At 50.3% G+C, this 21514-nt stretch overlaps 1 protein-coding gene across 13 annotated transcripts in view; it reads right to left on the bottom strand.

The window, feature by feature from the left end:
• BAZ2B (bromodomain adjacent to zinc finger domain 2B) overlaps positions 1 to 21514 on the bottom strand; it is a 1256112-nt gene that overhangs the window by 311420 nt on the left and 923178 nt on the right. For all 13 annotated transcript variants that reach the window (XM_069224189.1, XM_069224194.1, XM_069224193.1 and 10 more), the window contains one exon: positions 6109 to 6358. In XM_069224189.1, the coding sequence (XP_069080290.1) occupies positions 6109 to 6358 (250 nt within the window). The remainder of the gene's footprint in view (positions 1 to 6108; positions 6359 to 21514) is intronic.

The raw sequence follows: 21514 nt of genomic DNA on the forward strand, positions 1-21514 counted from the left end.
AACTCTTCTCCTTAACCCCTGGTCAGACACACCTGTGTACCCATGATGTGGACACAGGAGACAGCATGCCTGTCAAGAACAAAATCTTTAGACAGTCTGACCATGTTAAGGAAAGCATCAAGGTGGAAGTCCACAAGATGCTGGAATTGGGAGTCATTGAGCGCTCTGACAGCCCCTGGGCTAGCCCAGTGGTCTTAGTCCCCAAACCTCACACCACAGATGGAAAGAAAGAGATGAGGTTTTGTGTGGACTACAGAGGGCTCAATTCTGTCACCAAGACAGATGCTCATCCAATTCCAAGAGCTGATGAGCTCATTGATAAATTAGGTGCTGCAAAATTTCTAAGTACCTTTGACTTGACAGCAGGGTACTGGCAAATAAAAATGGCACCTGGAGCAAAAGAAAAGACAGCATTCTCCACACCTGATGGGCATTATCAGTTTACTGTTATGCCCTTTGGTTTAAAGAATGCCCCTGCCACCTTCCAAAGGTTGGTGAATCAAGTCCTTGCTGGCTTGGAGTCCTTTAGCACAGCTTATCTTGATGATATTGCTGTCTTTAGCTCCACCTGGCAGGATCACCTGGTCCACCTGAGGAAGGTTTTGAAGGCTCTGCAATCTGCAGGCCTCTCTATCAAGGCATCCAAATGCCAGATAGGGCAGGGAACTGTGGTTTACTTGGGACACCTTGTAGGTGGAGGCCAAGTTCAGCCACTCCAACCCAAGATCCAGACTATTCTGGACTGGGTAGCTCCAAAAACCCAGACTCAAGTCAGGGCATTCCTTGGCTTGACTGGGTACTACAGGAGGTTTGTGAAGGGATATGGATCCATTGTGACAGCCCTCACTGAGCTCACCTCCAAGAAAATGCCCAAGAAAGTGAACTGGACTGTGGACTGCCAACAGGCCTTTGACACCCTGAAACAGGCAATGTGCTCAGCACCAGTTCTCAAAGCTCCAGATTATTCTAAGCAGTTCATTGTGCAGACTGATGCCTCTGAACATGGGATAGGGGCAGTTTTGTCCCAAACAAACGATGATGGCCTTGACCAGCCTGTTGCTTTCATTAGCAGGAGGTTACTCCCCAGGGAGCAGCGTTGGAGTGCCATTGAGAGGGAGGCCTTTGCTGTGGTTTGGTCCCTGAAGAAGCTGAGACCATACCTCTTTGGGACTCACTTCCTAGTTCAAACTGACCACAGACCTCTCAAATGGCTGATGCAAATGAAAGGTGAAAATCCTAAACTGTTGAGGTGGTCCATCTCCCTACAGGGAATGGACTTTATAGTGGAACACAGACCTGGGACTGCCCATGCCAATGCAGATGGCCTTTCCAGGTTCTTCCACTTAGAAAATGAAGACTCTCTTGGGAAAGGTTAGTCTCATCCTCTTTCGTTTGGGGGGGGGGTTGTGTAAGGAAATGCCTCCTTGGCATGGTTGCCCCCTGACTTTTTGCCTTTGCTGATGCTATGTTTACAATTGAAAGTGTGCTGAGGCCTGCTAACCAGGCCCCAGCACCAGTGTTCTTTCCCTAACCTGTACTTTTGTATCCACAATTGGCAGACCCTGGCATCCAGATAAGTCCCTTGTAACTGGTACTTCTAGTACCAAGGGCCCTGATGCCAAGGAAGGTCTCTAAGGGCTGCAGCATGTCTTATGCCACCCTGGAGACCTCTCACTCAGCGCAGACACACTGCTTACCAGCTTGTGTGTGCTAGTGAGGACAAAACGAGTAAGTCGACATGGCACTCCCCTCAGGGTGCCATGCCAGCCTCTCACTGCCTATGCAGTATAGGTAAGACACCCCTCTAGCAGGCCTTACAGCCCTAAGGCAGGGTGCACTATACCATAGGTGAGGGTACCAGTGCATGAGCATGGTACCCCTACAGTGTCTAAACAAAACCTTAGACATTGTAAGTGCAGGGTAGCCATAAGAGTATATGGTCTGGGAGTCTGTCAAACACGAACTCCACAGCACCATAATGGCTACACTGAAAACTGGGAAGTTTGGTATCAAACTTCTCAGCACAATAAATGCACACTGATGCCAGTGTACATTTTATTGTAAAATACACCCCAGAGGGCACCTTAGAGGTGCCCCCTGAAACTTAACCGACTATCTGTGTAGGCTGACTAGTTTTAGCCGCCTGCCACAAACCGAGACATGTTGCTGGCCCCATGGGGAGAGTGCCTTTGTCACTCTGAGGCCAGTAACAAAGCCTGCACTGGGTGGAGATGCTAACACCTCTCCCAGGCAGGAATTGTCACACCTGGCGGTGAGCCTCAAAGGCTCACCTCCTTTGTGCCAACCCAGCAGGACACTCCAGCTAGTGGAGTTGCCCGCCCCCTCCGGCCAGGCCCCACTTTTGGCGGCAAGGCCGGAGAAAATAATGAGAATAACAAGGAGGAGTCACTGGCCAGTCAGGACAGCCCCTAAGGTGTCCTGAGCTGAGGTGACTCTAACTTTTAGAAATCCTCCATCTTGCAGATGGAGGATTCCCCCAATAGGGTTAGGATTGTGACCCCCTCCCCTTGGGAGGAGGCACAAAGAGGGTGTACCCACCCTCAGGGCTAGTAGCCATTGGCTACTAACCCCCCAGACCTAAACACGCCCTTAAATTTAGTATTTAAGGGCTACCCTGAACCCTAGAAAATGAGATTCCTGCAACAAGAAGAAGGACTGCCCAGCTGAAAACCCCTGCAGCGGAAGACCAGAAGACGACAACTGCCTTGGCTCCAGAAACTCACCGGCCTGTCTCCTGCCTTCCAAAGATCCTGCTCCAGCGACGCCTTCCGAAGGGACCAGCGACCTCGACATCCTCTGAGGACTGCCCCTGCTTCGAAAAGACAAGAAACTCCCGAGGACAGCGGACCTGCTCCAAGAAAAGCTGCAACTTTGTTTCCAGCAGCTTTAAAGAACCCTGCAAGCTCCCCGCAAGAAGCGTGAGACTTGCAACACTGCACCCGGCGACCCCGACTCGGCTGGTGGAGATCCGACACCTCAGGAGGGACCCCAGGACTACTCTGATACTGTGAGTACCAAAACCTGTCCCCCCTGAGCCCCCACAGCGCCGCCTGCAGAGGGAATCCCGAGGCTTCCCCTGACCGCGACTCTCTGAAACCTAAGTCCCGACACCTGGGAGAGACCCTGCACCCGCAGCCCCCAGGACCTGAAGGACCGGACTTTCACTGGAGGAGTGACCCCCAGGAGTCCCTCTCCCTTGCCCAAGTGGAGGTTTCCCCGAGGAACCCCCCCCTTGCCTGCCTGCAGCGCTGAAGAGATCCCGAGATCTCTCATAGACTAACATTGCGAACCCGACGCTTGTTTCTACACTGCACCCGGCCGCCCCCGCGCCGCTGAGGGTGAAATTTCTGTGTGGACTCGTGTCCCCCCCGGTGCCCTACAAAACCCCCCTGGTCTGCCCTCCGAAGACGCGGGTACTTACCTGCAAGCAGACCGGAACCGGGGCACCCCCTTCTCTCCATTCTAGCCTATGTGTTTTGGGCACCACTTTGAACTCTGCACCTGACCGGCCCTGAGCTGCTGGTGTGGTGACTTTGGGGTTGCTCTGAACCCCCAACGGTGGGCTACCTTGGACCAAGAACTGAACCCTGTAAGTGTCTTACTTACCTGGTAAAACTAACAAATACTTACCTCCCCTAGGAACTGTGAAAATTGCACTAAGTGTCCACTTTTAAAACAGCTATTTGTCAATAACTTGAAAAGTATACATGCAATTTTGATGATTTGAAGTTCCTAAAGTACTTACCTGCAATACCTTTCGAATGAGATATTACATGTAGAATTTGAACCTGTGGTTCTTAAAATAAACTAAGAAAAGATATTTTTCTATATAAAAACCTATTGGCTGGATTTGTCTCTGAGTGTGTGTACCTCATTTATTGTCTATGTGTATGTACAACAAATGCTTAACACTACTCCTTGGATAAGCCTACTGCTCGACCACACTACCACAAAATAGAGCATTAGTATTATCTATTTTTACCACTATTTTACCTCTAAGGGGAACCCTTGGACTCTGTGCATGCTATTCCTTACTTTGAAATAGCACATACAGAGCCAACTTCCTACATTGGTGGATCAGCGGTGGGGTACAAGACTTTGCATTTGCTGGACTACTCAGCCAATACCTGATCACACGACAAATTCCAAAATTGTCATTAGAAATTGATTTTTGCAATTTGAAAAGTTTTCTAAATTCTTAAAAGTCCTGCTAGGGCCTTGTGTGTTAAGTCCCTGTTTAGCATTTCTTTTAGAGTTTAAAAGTTTGTAAAAGTTTGAATTAGATTCTAGAACCAGTTTTAGTTTCTTAAAAAGTATTCCAACTTTTAGAAGCATAATGTCTAGCACAGATGTGAATGTGGTGGAACTCGACACCACACCTTACCTCCATCTACAGATGAGAGAGCTAAGGTCACTCTGTAAACTAAAGAAAATAGCAATGGGCCCCAAACCTACCAAAGTACAGCTCCAGGAGCTTTTGGCAGAGTTTGAAAAGGCCAACCCCTCTGAGGATGGCAACTCAGAGGATGAAGATAGTGACTTGGAGGGAAATTCCCCCCCTCCAGTCCTACTTAGGGAGAGCAGGGCTTCTCAAGCCCTGACTCCACAAATAATAGTCAGAGATGCTGGTTCCCTCACTTCCTACACCTGGCTTCCTAGACACTGTTTCTCAAACTGATAGGGGTTGCCTGGACCTGGTATAAGGTGCAAACAACATAGGTGTCCACCACACACCAGGCCTGCTGCCTACAGGGAGGTGTAATATTCACAAATCTGGTCAAGAGTCACCCCGTCACCTGGAAAGGAGGCAGACGCGGTGTAGACTCCGACCTTGACTCAACAGAGGGATGGTGGGAGGTAATGTGTAGTGAATTCAGCAACTTTCAAGACATCAGCCGCTTGCGTCCAGACTTACCTCTTGACGTTGATGGAGAACGGCATTCATGAGAACTACTCCTTGAATGGTCCCGTGAACGGACATCAGTACAAGAAGGAGACACTTGTCGAGGGGAAGACCAGGACAGCTCCGACATCCGTGCCGCTAGACGCTTTAGTGGAAAAAGAGGAGAGCCTACCTGTGGGAAGCTAAACCACGGCAGTCCTACTCCTGGGCTATTTGCCCCTGGGCTATTGGGGGGGGGGGAGGGAAGGAGGATGGAGTCCCCTTATAGTCAAACATACTCCAAAGGGAGGCACCCTCCTGAACTTCTAATCCGTTCCCCTCCCCGACCCACAGGTAGGCTTTTTTATTTCTTTCTCACTAGAGCACCTCCTAATGAGGCAGCCCTACAACACATCTTCCTTTCACACTTGCATAATTAGTGCATATACTTAGGGATCCTAGGCCCTGATGAATGCCCCCAGACCTCCTTTGGCTCTCGGTATTGGGCAGAAACATGTTGGCCATTAATCAACAAATAGGTGACCCTTCAAGCCATTATTCTCAGTAGGTGTCCCAACACTTGTTTTTAGCCACACCAGTAGTCACCACGAATAAAGGTGTACTATCACACAGGTCACTAGGTGTTTTTATACTTTCTATAGCACAACTGGATCCCTTATTTATCCAGATAACTCTAATCTCTGTACTCCCTCCGAGTACTTTTAATGGTGAGGTTGAGTCCGTCCAGGTGGCACTGTCCTACCCGGATGGGGCTAGGTGGTCATATGATGAAGCAAGACACTATATAGTGTGTGAGACCACCTAGTCCGTAAAGGAAAATTCCTTTCCCCCTTCACACCTACGTTTGACACACTACCAAGTCTCAAAGTCTGAGATCTAAGGGCCAAGGGCAATTTCTTTACCATTGGTCCCCAAATCACACCCCATGCTTCTTGTGTATATGGTTCTGAATGTGGGGAGACAGTATGGGGTCCTGGTTCTTTTCCTGAGCCAAACTATCCCCCACTCGCCCTTTTGTGCTATGATAAATTATATATAGACCATGTTTTACATATTTTGTGGAACTGCAATATAGTTTAAAACAAGGTATTTGAGATGAGGTTTTAACTGAAAAAGAATGTGAACGGCTAATTTGTTATCACACCTTAACTCTGTTGAGACACAAATTCACACTTCCTGTTTACCTCGTCTTCACATGGATCTACTCTTTTCCCCCTTTTTTCATCTTTATCTTCCTCATCATCCTCCTCTTCGTCTGCTGGATCCTCACTATCATCATCGTCATCGTCATCATCATCATAATCACTGTCTCCTGCTTTACGTCCTTGCTTGAGGCCAGGCGAAGGTGTATCCAGTAAATGTTGTCCTTCTCCTATATCATCTCCCACAGATGTATCTTTCTTTCCCGTTTTCAAGGCATGGATGGTTCTTAGCCTGTAACAGACAAAATATTGTAATGTATCCATAGGACACATGGCTAGCAACTATATAAAATTAGCTTTGCAGTTCAAGTATGGCTCTGTATTTACTATATCAAAATGAGATATAGGGGGTCATTACAACCCTGGCAGATGGCGGAGAACCAGCGGTAAGACCGCCAACAGGCTGGCGGTCTTACCTTGGGGAATTATGACCATGGCGGTTACCGCCATGGTCATCCGCCGGTTCTCCGTCCCGCTCGCCAGGGCGGAGACGACCGCCGGGCTAGAGACCTGGGTCTCCAGCCCGGCGGGCGTCAGTATACCGCTGGCGGTATTTGGACCCGGCTTACCGCCGTGGATTTCCAGCGGTTTCAACCACCATGAAATCCATGGAGGGAAGCACAATCAGTGCCAGGGAATTCCTTCCCTGGCACTGCTAGGGGTCTCCCTCACCCCCCCCACCCCAACTACCTCCCCTGCACCCCCACCACCCCCCAAAGGTGAAAGGGCCCCCCTACCCACCCCGACCCCCAACATAACATTACTCACACACACCTGACACGCATGTAGGCACCACCAACACACACACACCCCCAACATACATGCCTACATCCACACACACAGTCAGACACGCACACCCACATTCAAACATACACGCACACATCCATACACGCACTCATTCCCATACACACAACACCCCCGCAAGCATACACGCACCCACACACCCCCTGTACATATACACACATGCACACAACACCCCCCCACCCACCTCCCCTAACGGACAATCGACTTACCTGGTCCGTCGATCCTCCGAGAGGGGACGGGAGCCATGGGGGCAGCTCCGCCGACACCACACCGCCAAAAAAACACCACCACAGCGAATCACAGGATGTGATTCGCTGGGCGGTGTTCTGTTGGCGTGGCGGTGGAGGTGGAGCAACCTCCACTTCCCCGCCGCCCGCAAATATGGCTGTTGGCGGCTCTCCGTCGGAATAACGACGGAGAGCAGACAACAGTCATAATACGCTGAGCGGCAAACCGCCTGCACAGGCGGTCTTCCGCACGGCGGTCCCTCGGCGGTCTTGCAAAAAGACCGCCTAGGTCGTAATGACCCCCATAGCGTGTTCAGAGTCCAGGAGCTTCCCAGAGGTTAAAGTAGATAATTCTAATCCTCTCTTTTGTGGTAGTGTGGTCGAGCAGTTAGGCTTATCAGAAGGAAGTGCAAACATTTGTTGTACACACACAGGCAATAAAGGACCACACACAGTGGATAACTCCAGGCCAATGGTTTTTATATAGCAAAAATTGATTCTGTGACTTTATTTCTAGAACCACAAGATTCAAGTTGCAGTTAAGAATAATTGCAAGTATCCAACATATGTATCAGTACCACTTTGTTTCAAATTGGCAAGTTAAACAGCTTTTGAATAAATAGCAATAACCTGTTTTAAAAGTTGACAGTGCAGTTTTCAGAAACAGTTCTGGGAGGAAGAAAAGTTAGCACATGTTCAAGGTAAGTACAAGACTTCCAGTTCCAGTCTCCAGGGGATAGGATGTCCACAGGCTGGGATTCAAGTTAAGCCCAAAACCCCAACACCCCAAACCAACAAGGGTGCAGAGGTCAAAGTTGAGGTTGATTTAACATGGGCCCGTATAGAGACTGTGGACACTCGGAATCAGGCCTGCTTGCAGGTAAGTAACCGCATCTTCGGAGGGCTGACCTTGGGGGTTTAGAGAAGCACCAAGGGGGCCCAAAGGTCAGCACCGAACACACACCCTCACCGGCACAGGGGCGGCAGAGTGCAGGCTGCAAACACAGCATCAGGTTCCCAATGCTTTCCAATACGGGACCCCAGGGGTAACAAAGATGCTGCAGGCTGGGGGTTCAGCGGGTCGGTCCCGGAAAACCACAGGCTGGACAAGGACGAGGGCCGCCTGCTGGACGTCGCTGCACTGGTAGTCAGATTCCCCAAGGCTAGGGGCCTGCAGGTGCAGGGGTACCTTTGGTGATCAGTTATCTTCGCCCGGTTCTCTCACCATCCAGGGAGTCCACCAGATTTAGGCTGCAGGCATTGTGCTGGACAGAAGGTGTCAACCCTGGGTGGACATTATGTTAGAATCGCTTGGGGACCAGCTCTAGTCGGTTAGGACACCTGGACATGAGCTGTGGACGTAAGGTGCAGAGTGGGCAGGACTCAAGAATCCGGGGTGGTTCTGGAGTCCTTTGCTGGAGTTTCTTACTGGACAGGCCCGCCGCCCATAGGAGATCTTGGTCCTCTGGTTTGCAAGCAGTCCTCGTGAGGCCCTTAAGAAGTCACTGGTCCTGCAGGATGTGTTGCCTTTTTATAGCAAGGCTTCAAGAGGTGGCTACGACAGGGTATACCACGCAGGCTTCTCCGGAGGCTCTAGGGGATTGGCGATCCTACTACACCGTTCGTTACCCATAGTGATCACCGCAACTAAGCTAGACCTGCAAGGCAGATATGTCGCCGTGTCTGGCACACTAAGCGGGCAGTCGATTAATCTCCTGAGTGTGTACGCACCCGGTGCGCTCCAACGGTTCCTAGAGACCCTCAACGAGGCTGAAGCGCAAATCCCCCCGGGCTTGACTGTAAGGAAATTCCTCCTTGGAATGGTTAACCCCCTAACTTTTTGCCTTTGCTGATGCTAAGTTATGATTTGAAAGTGTGCTGGGACTCCGCTAACCAGGCCCCAGCACCAGTGTTCTTTCCCTACACTGTACCTTTGTCTCCACAACCAACCCTTGCACTCAGGTAAGTCCCTTGTAACTGGTACCCCGGGTACCAAGGGCCCTTATGCCAGGGAAGGTCTCTTAGGGCTGCACCATGTCTTATGCCACCCCAGGGACCCATCACTCAGCACATGCACACTGCTTCACAGCCTGTGTGTGCTGGTGGGGGGAAATGACTAAGTCGACATGGCACTCCCCTCAGAGTGCCATGCCAACCTCACACTGCCTATGGCATAGGTAAGTCACCCCTCTAGTAGGCCTTACAGCCCTAACGCAGGGTGCACTATGCCACAGGTGAGGGCATAGTTGCATCAGCACTATGCCCCTACAGTGTCTAAGCCAAATCTTAGACATTGTAAGTTCAGGGTAGCCATAAAGAGTATATGGTCTGGGAGTTTGTCAAACAAAGAACTCCACAGTTCCATAATGGCTACACTGAAAACTGGGAAGTTTGGTATCAAACTTCTCAGCACAATAAATGCACACTGAGGCCAGTGTGCAATTTATTGTAAAATACACCCAGAGGGCATCGTAGAGATGCCCCCTGAATACATACCCGACTTCTAGTGTAGGCTGACCAGTTCCTGTCAGCCTGCCAGACACGTTGCTGGCCACATGGGGAGAGTGCCTTTGTCACTCTGTGGCCAGGAACAAAGCCTGTACTGGGTGGAGGTGCTTCTCACCTCCCCCTGCAGGAAATTAACACCTAGCGAGGAGCCTCAAAGGTTCACACCTTTTGTTACAGCACCCCAGGGCATCCCAGCTAGTGGAGATGCCCGCCCCTCCAGCCACTGCCCCCACTTTTGGCGGCAAGGCTGGAGGAGATAATGAGAAAAACAAGGAGTCACCCACCAGTCAGGACAGCCCCTAAGGTGTCCTGAGCTGAGGTGACCCGTGCCTTGAGAATTCCTCCATCTTGAGTTTGGAGGATTCCCCCAATAGGATTAGGGATGTACCCCCGTCGCCACAGGGAGGAGGCACAAAGAGGGTGTAACCACCCTCAAGGACAGTAGCCATCGGCTACTGCCCTCCCAGACCTAAACACACCCCTAAATTCAGTATTTAGGGGCTCCCCAGATCCCAGGAAATCAGATTCCTGCAATCTGAAGAAAGAAGGACTGTTAACCTACAAGCCTGCAGAGAAGGAGGAAGACGACAACTGATTTGCCCCAGCCCTACCAGCCTGTCTCCACCATCGAAAACCTGCTCCAGTGACGCATCCGACAGGGACCAGTGACCTCTGAAGCCTCAGAGGACTGCCCTGGACTACAGGACCAAGAAACTTACGTGAACAGCGGCCCTGTTCAAAACCAGCTACTTCTTTGCAACAAAGAAGCAACTTAAAGGACTTCACATTTCCCGCCAGAAGCGTGAGACTCTACACTCTGCACCCGACGCCCCTGGCTCAACCTGCAGAAAACCAACACCTCAGGGAGGGCTCACCGGCAACTGCGAGCCCGTGAGTAACCAGAGACGAACCCCCCTGAGCCCCTACAGCGACGCCTGCAGAGAGAGTCCAGAGGCGCCCCCTGACCGCGACTGCCTGTGACAAGGGACCTGACGCCTGGAACCAACACTGCAACCGCAGCCCTCAGGACCTGAAGGAACCGAACTTCGACGCAGGAGTGATCCCCAGGTGACCCTCTGCCTTGCCCTGGTGGTTGCTGTCCCGAGAAGCCCCCGTGCCTGCCTGCACCGCTAGAGTGACCCCCGGGTCCCTCCACTGAAACCTATACAAAACCCGACGCCTGCTTTGCACACTGCACCCGGCCGCCCCTGTGCCGCTGAGGGTGTGTTTTGTGTGCCTACTTGTGTCCCCCCCAGCGCTCTACAAAACCCCCCCTGGTCGGCCCCCCGAGGACACAGGTACTTACCTGCTGGCAGACTGGAACCGGAGCACCCCTGTTCTCCATAGGCGCCTTTGTGTTTTGGGCACCTCTTTGACCTCTGCACCTGACCGGCCCTGAGCTGCTGGTGTGGTAACTTTAGGGTTGCCTTGAACCCCCAACGGTGGGCTGCCTATGCCCAGGAACTGAGACTTGTAAGTGTTTTACTTACCTCCTAATCTAACCTTTACTTACCCCCCCCCCCCCAGGAACTGTTGATTTTTGCACAGTGTCCACTTTGAAAATAGCTTATTGCCATTTTTACAAAGACTGTATATGATATTGTTTTCATTCAAAGTTCCTAAAGTATCTAAGTGAAGTACCTTACATTTAAAGTGTTTACTGCAAATCTTGGACCTGTGGTTCTTAAAATAAACTAAGAAAATATATTTTTCTATACAAAAACCTATTGGCCTGGAATTGTCTCCGAGTGTGTGTTCATCATTTATTGCCTGTGTGTGTACAACAAATGCTTAACACTACCCTCTGATACGCCTACTGCTCGACCACACTACCACAAAATAGAGCTTTAGAATTATCTAAATTTGCCACTATCTTACCTCTAAGGGGAACCCTTGGACTCTGTGCACACTATCTCTCACTTTGAGATAGTATATACAGAGCCAACTTCCTACAACTAGCTTCACCCAAATCATGCACCCAGTCCACTGGGGGGGGCAAGATGGTATTCTAAGGGGTCCAGCGTCCCCTCCAAGCTCTCCCCATATCAGTACCCACAAGAATAAGGGTCTGGATCAACCCTGGGCCCAGGAAAGCCCATAGAGACGTAGATTGCGGCCCCATCGGACGTCGGGAGTGTCGACATATGACCTGAAACTGGGGAAGGTCGCAGGGGCACGACCGGTGTTGGGACGGATCCGAGATTGGATCCGGAGGGGCCGTCTGCAGCCATGGCCACAGTCGACAGCTTTGAAACCGAGGGAACCCCAATTGACTCACCTGTGCCCGAAGGCTCCGAAGGTGGGTCAGACCGCCCAAAAATGGGGGCGCATGGCCTCGTAAGATTTCTTTAATTGGGCGGGGGTGGCTCCACCTCCCGGGAAGTCGGGGAAGCGTGGAGCAGACCCAGAGGAAGGCTCCGTTGAAGGAGGCCTAGAGCGTTGATGCTCTTCCCGCGTCGTGTTATCCGATCAATGCGGTGAAGTCGAAGAAGGCTTGTCCTTCATCGACCACTTCTTTTTGTGACCCAAATGTCCTGATGACTCTGCTGCCGGTCCTGAGACCTTCCCCTCGAACAGGACCGTGAGTGCCGCAGAGTTGAGTGTCAGGCGGCCATGAGCTTTAGGAACCGCTCCCTCAAAGCTTTCGGGTTCATGGCCCGACACTCAGAGCACAGCTTCGGGTCATGATCGTGCGACAGGCACCAGAGACACACGAGGTGCGGATCCGTCACCGACATGGTTCGGTGACAGGAGTTGCAGGACTTGAATCCGGTCTTGCGGGACATCCCTCAACGCATCCACAAATTTGTCAAAAATTTTAGACAAAAGTGTTGATGTAGTAAAAAATGACTGAGGTAGCTGCTCTTCGGATCTGCGTGTAGGCTGGTGCGGAAAGAACAGAACTGCCATCAGCGCGCCAGCGTGTCGCTTATATACAACCGCGACGTCATCATGGAGAGCATGACGTCAACAACGCTTGTGGAGTCAACTGATGCAATCTGACTGTGTGCAGAGGTACTGCTAGAAGACAAATCTCCGGATCCAGTCTGATGCCTGGGGAAATTCAAAGGTAAGGAATCTGCAACTAGAAGTGTCTACCAGATATTACGGTGCAGCAGTAAAATCAATAAAGCTGTTTATAAAAAAAACAAAAAAAACAAAAAGAGCACAAAGGCTCTCACTCCATGTGGTCAGAAACTTGTCTGGAAGTGGCAGGCTGGCACAGACCGGTCAGTCCTGCTCTAGAAGTTTGGCTAAAATACAGGTGGCATCTCTAAGATGCCCTCAGGGTGCATTTTTTGATAAATCCAACACTGGCATCAGTGTGGGTTTATTGTGCTGAGAAGTTTGATATCAAACTTCCCAGAATTCAGTGAAGCCAGTATGGAGCTGTGGAGTTCGTAATGACAAACTCCCAGTCCATATACGCAGTAGGGCCACACTGCACTTACGATGTCTAAGAAAGGACTTAGGCCCTGATTCTAAGCTTGGCGGGCGGCGGTAGCCGCCCGCCAAGCGGGAACCGCCAGAAGACCGTACCGCGGTCAAAAGACCGCGGCGGTCATTCTGGGTTTCCCACTGGGCTGGCGGGCCACCGCCGAAAGTCCGCCCGCCAGCCCAGCGGGAAACACCCTTCCCACGAGGAAGCCGGCTCAAAATGGAGCCGGCGGAGTGGGAAGGTGCGACGGGTGCAGTTGCACCCGTCGCGAATTTCAGTGTCTGCAAAGCAGACACTGAAATTCTTTGTGGGGCCCTCTTACGGGGGCCCACGACACCCCATACCGCCATCCTGTTCCTGGCGGGAGAACCGCCAGGAACAGGATGGCGGTATGGGGTGTCAGAATCCCCATGGCGGCGGAGCAAGCTGCGCCGCCATGGCGGATTCCCATGGGCAGCGGAAAGTCGGCGGTACACCGCTGGCTTTCCGCTTCTGGCCGCGGCTGTCCCGCCGCGGTCAGAATGCCCGGCGGAGCACCGCCAGCCTGTTGGCGGTGCTACCGCCAACCTCCGCCATGGCGGTATTTACCGCCAGGGTCAGAATGACCCCCTTAGACATTGTTGGGGTATATTGCTCATGCAACTATGCCCTCACCTATGAGATAGTGTACCCTGCCGTAGGCTATAAAGCTTACCTATGTCACAAGCAGTGGTTTGTGTGCATGGCACCCTGAGAGGGATGAATTGTCGACTTTGCCTTATTCTCCCTACTAGCATACAGATGCTCCCTGAGTTCCCTGACAATGTGAAATCCAAGATGGCAAAGCCCAGGGACTCTCTGGAGGATCTCTGAGCACCACACCTGGGGTGGGTGATGGACAGGGGAGTAGTCACTCCACTTTCCTTTGTCCAGTTTCGCGTCAGATTAGGGACTGGGGGTCCCTGAACAGGTGTAGACGGGATTATGCAAGAAGGGCACCAAATGTGCCCTTCAAAACATTTCCAGTGGCTTGGGGAGGCTACCCCTCCCAAGCCTGTAACACCTATTTCCAAAGGGAGAGGGTGTAACATCCCTCTCCCAAAGGAAGTCCTTTGTTCTGCCTTCCTGGGCTTGAGCTGCTCAAGCAACAGCAGGGCAGAAATCTGTCTGAGAGATGGCAGCAGCAGCTGAGGCTCCCTGGAAAACCTCAGAAGGCTGTAATGGCAATACTGGGGTCCTCTAAGGAGCCCCAGAGTGCATGGAATCATACAACCAATGCTTGCAAAAGCCTTGGGGTATGATTCCAACATGTTTGATACCAAACATGCCTATGTTCGGAGTTACCATTGTGTAGCTGGACATAGGAAGTGACCTATGTCAGGTACACTTGTGAATTGGCATCCCTGCACTCATGAAGTCTGGGAAAATGGTCCTGGAGGTCATGTGGTCACCTCTGCTAGTGAAGGGATGCCCTCACACACAGGTATTCCGCACCCTGCCCTCAGTGTTGGGGGCTGCTATAGAGGTGACTTATAAGTGACCTGATGCAGTGTAAATGGCAGTGAAACGGTGCATGCACGTTTTCACCCAGGCTGCAATTGCAGTTCTGTAGAAGCCTTTGCATGGGCTCCCTATGGGTGGCAAAAGATATGCTGTAGCCCATAAGGATCTCCTGGAACCCCAATGCCCTGGGTATCCAAGTACCATACGCTAGGGACTTATAAGGGGGCACCAGTATGCCAACTGTGGGTGAAATACTGGGATACCAGTAGGCAACAATCATAATTTAAGGGAGAGAGCAGAACTACTGGAGTCCTGATTAGCAGGATCCCAGTAGACACAGTCAAACACACTCACAAACAGGCCAAAGGTGAGGGTAACCAAGCTAGAAAGAGGCTACTTTCCTACACTGGGGAAACCAGTTTTTCAGTCACCATGGTGACACTGGCACCTGTATCCCTCAGGGCTTCTACCTTTCTCCCATTAATCAAAAGGTGCAGTCTGTGTTTTGCATGATAGGGGGCCAGACAGCAAGTTTGGCAACATCTGCCCCACCTTGAGAGACTAAAGTAGTTTCAGTGTGAACCCTAATTTGCCCAGGGCAAACCGTGGATCCCACTTGGAGACTGGCTACAAAAGTATTAACTGAAGCAGTGCTGGGGGATTCTTTTTGGGACAGGCTAAGTCTCTAGTTTGGTGTCCATCCTGTTTGCAGTTGAAATACCTGCCCTTTTTAGGATCAAAGTTTCTACCCTTGTAACCATGTGAGGATTGTGAGGAGGCTTGTGGCCCACCCTCCTGTGCAGGTTTTTGGGGCCCCTGTGAAGACTATTTTTATCCTTAGGTGTATCATCACCCTTACCCTGGGGAGGATTTGTAACCCCTTTCTTTTGGTCACCCCAGTGGACGTTTCAGCCCCCCTTGTCTTGACCGAATGGTCTGCCTATTTTCCCCAAATTCTAGGGGAGAAATTGGACCTAGGTCTAACGGATATTGATGCAACTTGTCAATGAAGCAGTTACTTAAAAGATGTTATTTCATAAACAAATTATAAAGCCCATCATAGTCATGCAATCCACTGCCATTTATCCAACCATCTAGTGTTTTCAATGCGTAGTCTACAAAATCAACCCAGGACTGGCTCAGGGTTTTGTAAGCCCCTTAAACCTAATTCCATACTCCTCAGTGGTGAATCCAAGGCCCTTAATCAGGGTAGCCTTCATGTGGTCATAGGATTCAGCATCTGCACCAGTGAGTGTGAGGAGCCTATACCTACACTTACCAGTTAACAGTTCCCAAAGGAGAGCTCCCCAATTGGATTTGTTTAGTTTTCTGGTTGCACATTTGAGAGGTGGTCAGGGAGAAGTTCACTCTCTGCTTCCTGCTCCTCATCAGTAACCATCAGCATGGTTACATCTGCCTTGTCACAATAAAGCTTTGGGTGGTTTACATGGATCACCCTTTTGGGTGTCCTACTGGTGCACAGGCCTACCAAGTAGGTGACCTCACTCTTTCTCCAGGATAGGATAAGGACCACTCCATCTGTCCTGAAGTGCCCTGGGAGCCACAGGCTCCAGAACCCATACCTTCTGCCCTGGGTTGAATTATACCAGTGCAGCCTTTTGGTCATACCACTGCTTCTGGAGCTGATGGCTGGCCTCAATGTTTTTGGATGCCTTATACATGTACTCATCCATCCTTGAGCGGAGGCCAAGCACATACTCAACCACATCTTGTTTAGGCTCATTTAGAGGTCTCTACCTGCCTTCTTTTACAAGTGCAAGTGGTCTCCTTACATGGTGGCCAAATAGAAGTTCAAAGGGGTAAAATCCTACTTCCTTCCGAGGTACCTCTCTGTAAGCGAAAAGCAAGCATGGCAGGAAGACATCCCATCTCCTTTTGAGTTTTTCAGGGACTCCTTTCAATGTCTTGTTCAATCTCTCAACAAGTCCATTGGTTTGTGGATGGAGTGGTGAACGTTTAAGTCACCCCACACTCATTCCACATGTGTTTTAGGTAAGCTGACATGAAGTCTGTACCTCTTTCAGAAACCACCTCCTTAGGAAAACCTACTCTGGTAAAAATACCAATCAGGGCCTTGGCTACTGTAGGATCTGTAGTAGACCTGAGGGGAATTGCCTCAGGGTATCTGGTAGCAAGATCCACTACTACCAGTAGGTACTGATTCCTTGAGGCTGTGAGGGGCTTACGTAGACCCACAATGTCCACACCAACCCTTTCAAAGGGAACCGCCACCACAGGAAGTGGAATGAGGGTGGGCTACGGGTGGCCACCTGCCTTACCACTGGCTTGGCAGGTGACACAGGAGTCACAAAACTCCTTCACACCTTCTGAGGCATATTGGGCCAATAGAGCTGGTTGACAAGCCTACTCCATGTTTTGTGTGTCCCAGATGCCACGCTAGGGGAATGTAATGGGCCAAACTTAGGATAAACTCCCTAAACTGCTGAAGTACTGCCACTCTCCTGGTTGCACCAGGTTTGGGATCTCTGGCCTCAGTGTAAAGGAGCTCATCCTCCCAATGGACCCAGTGGGATCTACTGACATCTCCCTTTTCCTGTGCAGCTGCTTGCTGCCTCAGGCCTTCAAGCCTGGGGCAAGTCTTTTGTCCCTGGCACAGCTGTTCCCTTGAGGGTCCCTCTGGGCTCAACAGTTCTACCTGGTAAGCATCCAGCTCCACAGACTCTGTTCCCTCAGAGGATAAGACTTCTTCCTGTGAACAGAAGTCTTGTTTCTTTTGCTGCTCTGAAGCTGGTCCCTCAGTATTCTTGGCTTTTCTCTAAGAAGGTTGGTCCATTATTCCGGACTCCAACACTTCTTTTTCACCCTGTGCTCGACTTTGGGTTCTAGTTTTCACACACACACACCATTTCAGGGATTCCCACCGTGGCTGCATGGGTTTTGAGTATTACCTCAGCCCAAGCTGAGGACTCCAGATCATTCCCTAGCAAGCATTCCAGTGGAAAGCCAAAAGAGATCATTACCTGGTTCAGGCCGGTAACCCCTCCCCATTCCAAGGTCACCATTGTCAGCATTGGTAACTGGATATGTGTGTCCAGCCAAGCACTGTCCTGAAGACCAGTTTCTCTGTCATCACAGTGACACTGGCATCTATATCCCTCAGGGCTTCTACCTTTGTCCCATTAATCAAGAGATGCTGTCTGTATTTTTGCATGTTAGGTGGCCAGAGAGCAAGTGTGGCAACATCTACCCCACCCTCAGAGACTAAAGTAGCTTCAGTGTGAACAATGATTTGCTCTGGGCACACTGTTGATCCGATCTGGAGACTGGCTATACCAGTACCAACTGGAGCAGTGCTAGGGGGATTCCTTTTGGGACAGTCCAAGTCTCCAGTTTGGTGTCCATGCTGTTTATAGTTGTGACACCAGGCCTTTTTGGGATCAATGTTTTTACAGTCGTACCCATGTGAGGTCTGTGAAGAGGCTCGGGTCCACCCTTCTATGCAGGGTTTTGGGGCCCTTGTGAAGACTCTTTATTTTTGTCCTTAAGAGTCTCACCAACCTACCCTAGGGGAGGCTTTGTAACCCCTTTCTTTCGGTCACTCCAAGCGGACGTCTTGCTCACCCAAGTCTTGTTCCAATGGTCTGCCTTCTTTCCCAATTCATGGGGAGAAATTGGACCTAGGTCTACCAGATACTGATGTAACTTGCCATTAAAGCAGTTACTTAAAAGATGTTACTTCTTAAACAAATGATGAAGTCCATTGTAGTCATGCACTCCACTGCCAGTTATCCAACCATCTATTGATTTCACTGAGTAGTCTACAACATCAACCCAGGACTGGCTCAAGGTTTTGTGAGCCCCCTAGAATCTAATTCTATACTCCTCAGTGGTGAATCCAAAGCCCTCAATCAGGGTAGCCTTCATACAGTCATAGGATTCAGCATCTGCACCAATAAGTATAAGGAACCTATCCGTACACTTACCAGTAAACAGTTCCCAAGGAGAACTACACAATGAGATTTGTTTAGTTTTCTGGTTGCACAAGGTCTCTCAAAAGTTGTGAACCACTGGGTGATATCATCACCTTCTTCATATTTAGAGACAATCCCTTTGGGGATTTTTAGGACATTGGAATGCTCTCCGACCCTATTTAAGTTGCTGCCACTATTAATGGGTGCTAAGTCTATTTCTGATCTCTCCCTCTTTATAGCTAGGAGCTGTTGCTCCAAAGCTAATTGTTTGGCCATCCTTGCTGAAAGGAGGTCCTCTTCAATGAGGCTGCCCTCAATGTTCTCAGACAACTGGACTCCCTTGTGGACGATCCAGGTCCTGTGAGCACTACCCTTGTAGCTAGGGGCCTTTGGGCCCTCTCCTCCCTAGTTAGGTGAGGAGGTATGAGTTCATCCTCCTCATTTCAAATATCTTCCTTATCTGAGGGAGGTCTTCCTCCTTGGCAGGGTGGTCCCTTGTATACTCTGCCAGAGCTCCTGGAGCTTCACCTTGGTAGGGTTAGAACCCGTTTAATCTTTTTCAGTCTGCAGTGAGACCTTAACTTTCCCATCTCTAGTTGGAGATAAGGGGTAAGGTTGAGCTCCACAACCATGCCTTCTGAGCTTCTCATTATGTTACTAAAGAACAAGTTACTTACCTTCGGTAACGCTTTATCTGGTAGAGACTATCTAGCTGCAGATTCCTTACCTTTGAAATCCCTGGCATCACCTTCGAATCTGGAATCTATTTGCTGAGCAACACCCTGTGCGCGCAGTCCGGTGGCATCGTTTGGATCCGCATGCATCATCTGGCTCTGCGTGGCGTCATCAGCATCGCCAGTTCTTTTGTCCACAAAACTTCCACGTCAGAATCGCAGAGTCATGGATAAAACCAACATCTGTCTGTGCAAAACTAGGGCCCTGAAAAGTAATAAACCCTTACCCTACCAGACATATCCGCAGAGCGGGGAGGCATGGGTGGGTGTAAGGAATCTGTAGCTAGATAGAGTCTCTACCAGATAATATGTTACCGAAGGTGAGTAACTTGTTCATTTGATAGAGACTTCTAGCTGCAGATTCCTTACTTTTGAATAGATACCCAAGCCATAACCACCTGGCGGTGGGCTGCAGATACTACTCCTTACACTAGGAAGTCCAGTAGGACTGCACGAGCAAAGTGCCCGTCTCTTCCCAACTGACTGTCCAAGCAATAATGTTTTGCAAATGTGTGCAAAGATGCCTATGTTGCCGCCTGACCGATCTCCAGGACTAGTAAGTCTCAAGCTAGCACAGTTGTTGCAGCTTTGCCCCTGGCAGAATGAGTGGGCAAGCCCTCAGAAGGCTGCTTCTTGGCCAATCTGTAGCATATCTTGATTAAGAGACCGACTCAGCGCGAAATGGTTCGCTTCTGCACTGCCCGACCTTTCTTTCCTCCAACATATCCTAGAAAGGGCTGGTCATCCACCCAGAACTCTTTTGTGCGGTCAAGGTAGAACGACAACGCTCTTTTTAGGTCCAGTCGATGGAGTCGCTCCTCTTCTTTAGAGGGATGAGGTGGAGCAAAAAAGGAGGGCAGGGTGAAATGGGGTCACCAACTTGGGGAGGAAAGAGGCATGAGTTCTGAGAACCACCTTGTCTGGATAGATAGTGGGATACAGTGGCTTTGATGACAGGGCTTGCATCTCACTCGCCCTCCTGGCAGATGTTATTGCCACTAAGAAGGCTGTCTTGATGGTGAGTAGCTGGAGGGGACAGTTGTGCAAAGGTTCGAAGGGAGCACACACCAGAAACGTGAGGACCAGATGTCCCATTGGGGCAGAACAAAGGGTGTAGGGGGAAACATATGTAAAAGCCCTTTGAGAAATCTATGTACAACGGGGGATTTAAAAAGAGAAGGCTGATCAGGCTGCCAACGAAAAGCAGATAAGGCAGAAAGATAGACCTTGGGAGTCCCCAAGGCAGAAGTCTGCTGGTTAGGTAAAGAATGAAGAGAAGAATATTGGAAAGAGAAGCAGAAAGAGGGTCAATAGACCTTTCTGTACAATAATATACAAAGCATTTCCAACGACAGGCGTATACCATTTTAGTGGAGGAACGCCTGGCTGCCAAAATAACTTTACAGACTTCGGGAACAAGGTCAGAAGCCATCAACTGCCACCATTCGATCTCCACGCATGAAGGCGCAGAGTTGACAGATTCGGGTGGAGAACCCTCCCCTGCTGCTGCGACAGAACATCCTCCCGAAAGGGTAGCCTGATCGGAGGATTGATACTCATTTAGAAAAGCTCGGGATACCTGTAAGGAAATGCCTTCCTTTGCATGGTTATCCCCTGACATTTTTTCCTTTTGTTGATGCCAGTTATGATTGGAAGTGTGCTGGGACCCTGCTAAGAAGTCCCCAGCACCAGTGTTCTTTCCCAAAACTATACCTTTGTTCCCACAATTGGCACAGTGCCATGGCACTCAGATAAGTCTCTTGTAAATGGTACCCCTGGTACCAAGGGCCCTGTTGCCAGGGAAGGTCTCCAAGGGCTGCAGCATGTCTTATGCCACCCTGGGGACCCCTCACTCAACACATGTACACTGCCTCACACCTTGTGCGTGCTTGTGGGGAGAAAATGATTGAGTCGACATGGCACTCTCCTCACGAGAGCCATGCCCACCTCACAATGCCTGTGGCATAGGTAAGTCACCCCTCTAGCAGAGCTTACAGCCCTAAGGCAGGGTGCACTATACCACAGGTGAGGGCATATGTGCATGAGCACTATGCCCCTACAGTGTCTAACCAAAACCTTAGACATTTTAAGTGCAGTGTAGACAAAAAGAATATATGGTCTGGGAGTTTGTCAAACACGAACTTGGTATCAAACTTCTCAGCACAATAAATGCACACAGATGCCAGTGTGGGATTTATTGTAAAATACACCCAGACGGCATCTTAGAGATGCCCCCTGAAT

The sequence above is a fragment of the Pleurodeles waltl genome, chromosome 3_1, assembly GCF_031143425.1.
Source record: "Pleurodeles waltl isolate 20211129_DDA chromosome 3_1, aPleWal1.hap1.20221129, whole genome shotgun sequence".
Taxonomy (NCBI): Eukaryota; Metazoa; Chordata; class Amphibia; order Caudata; family Salamandridae; genus Pleurodeles; species Pleurodeles waltl.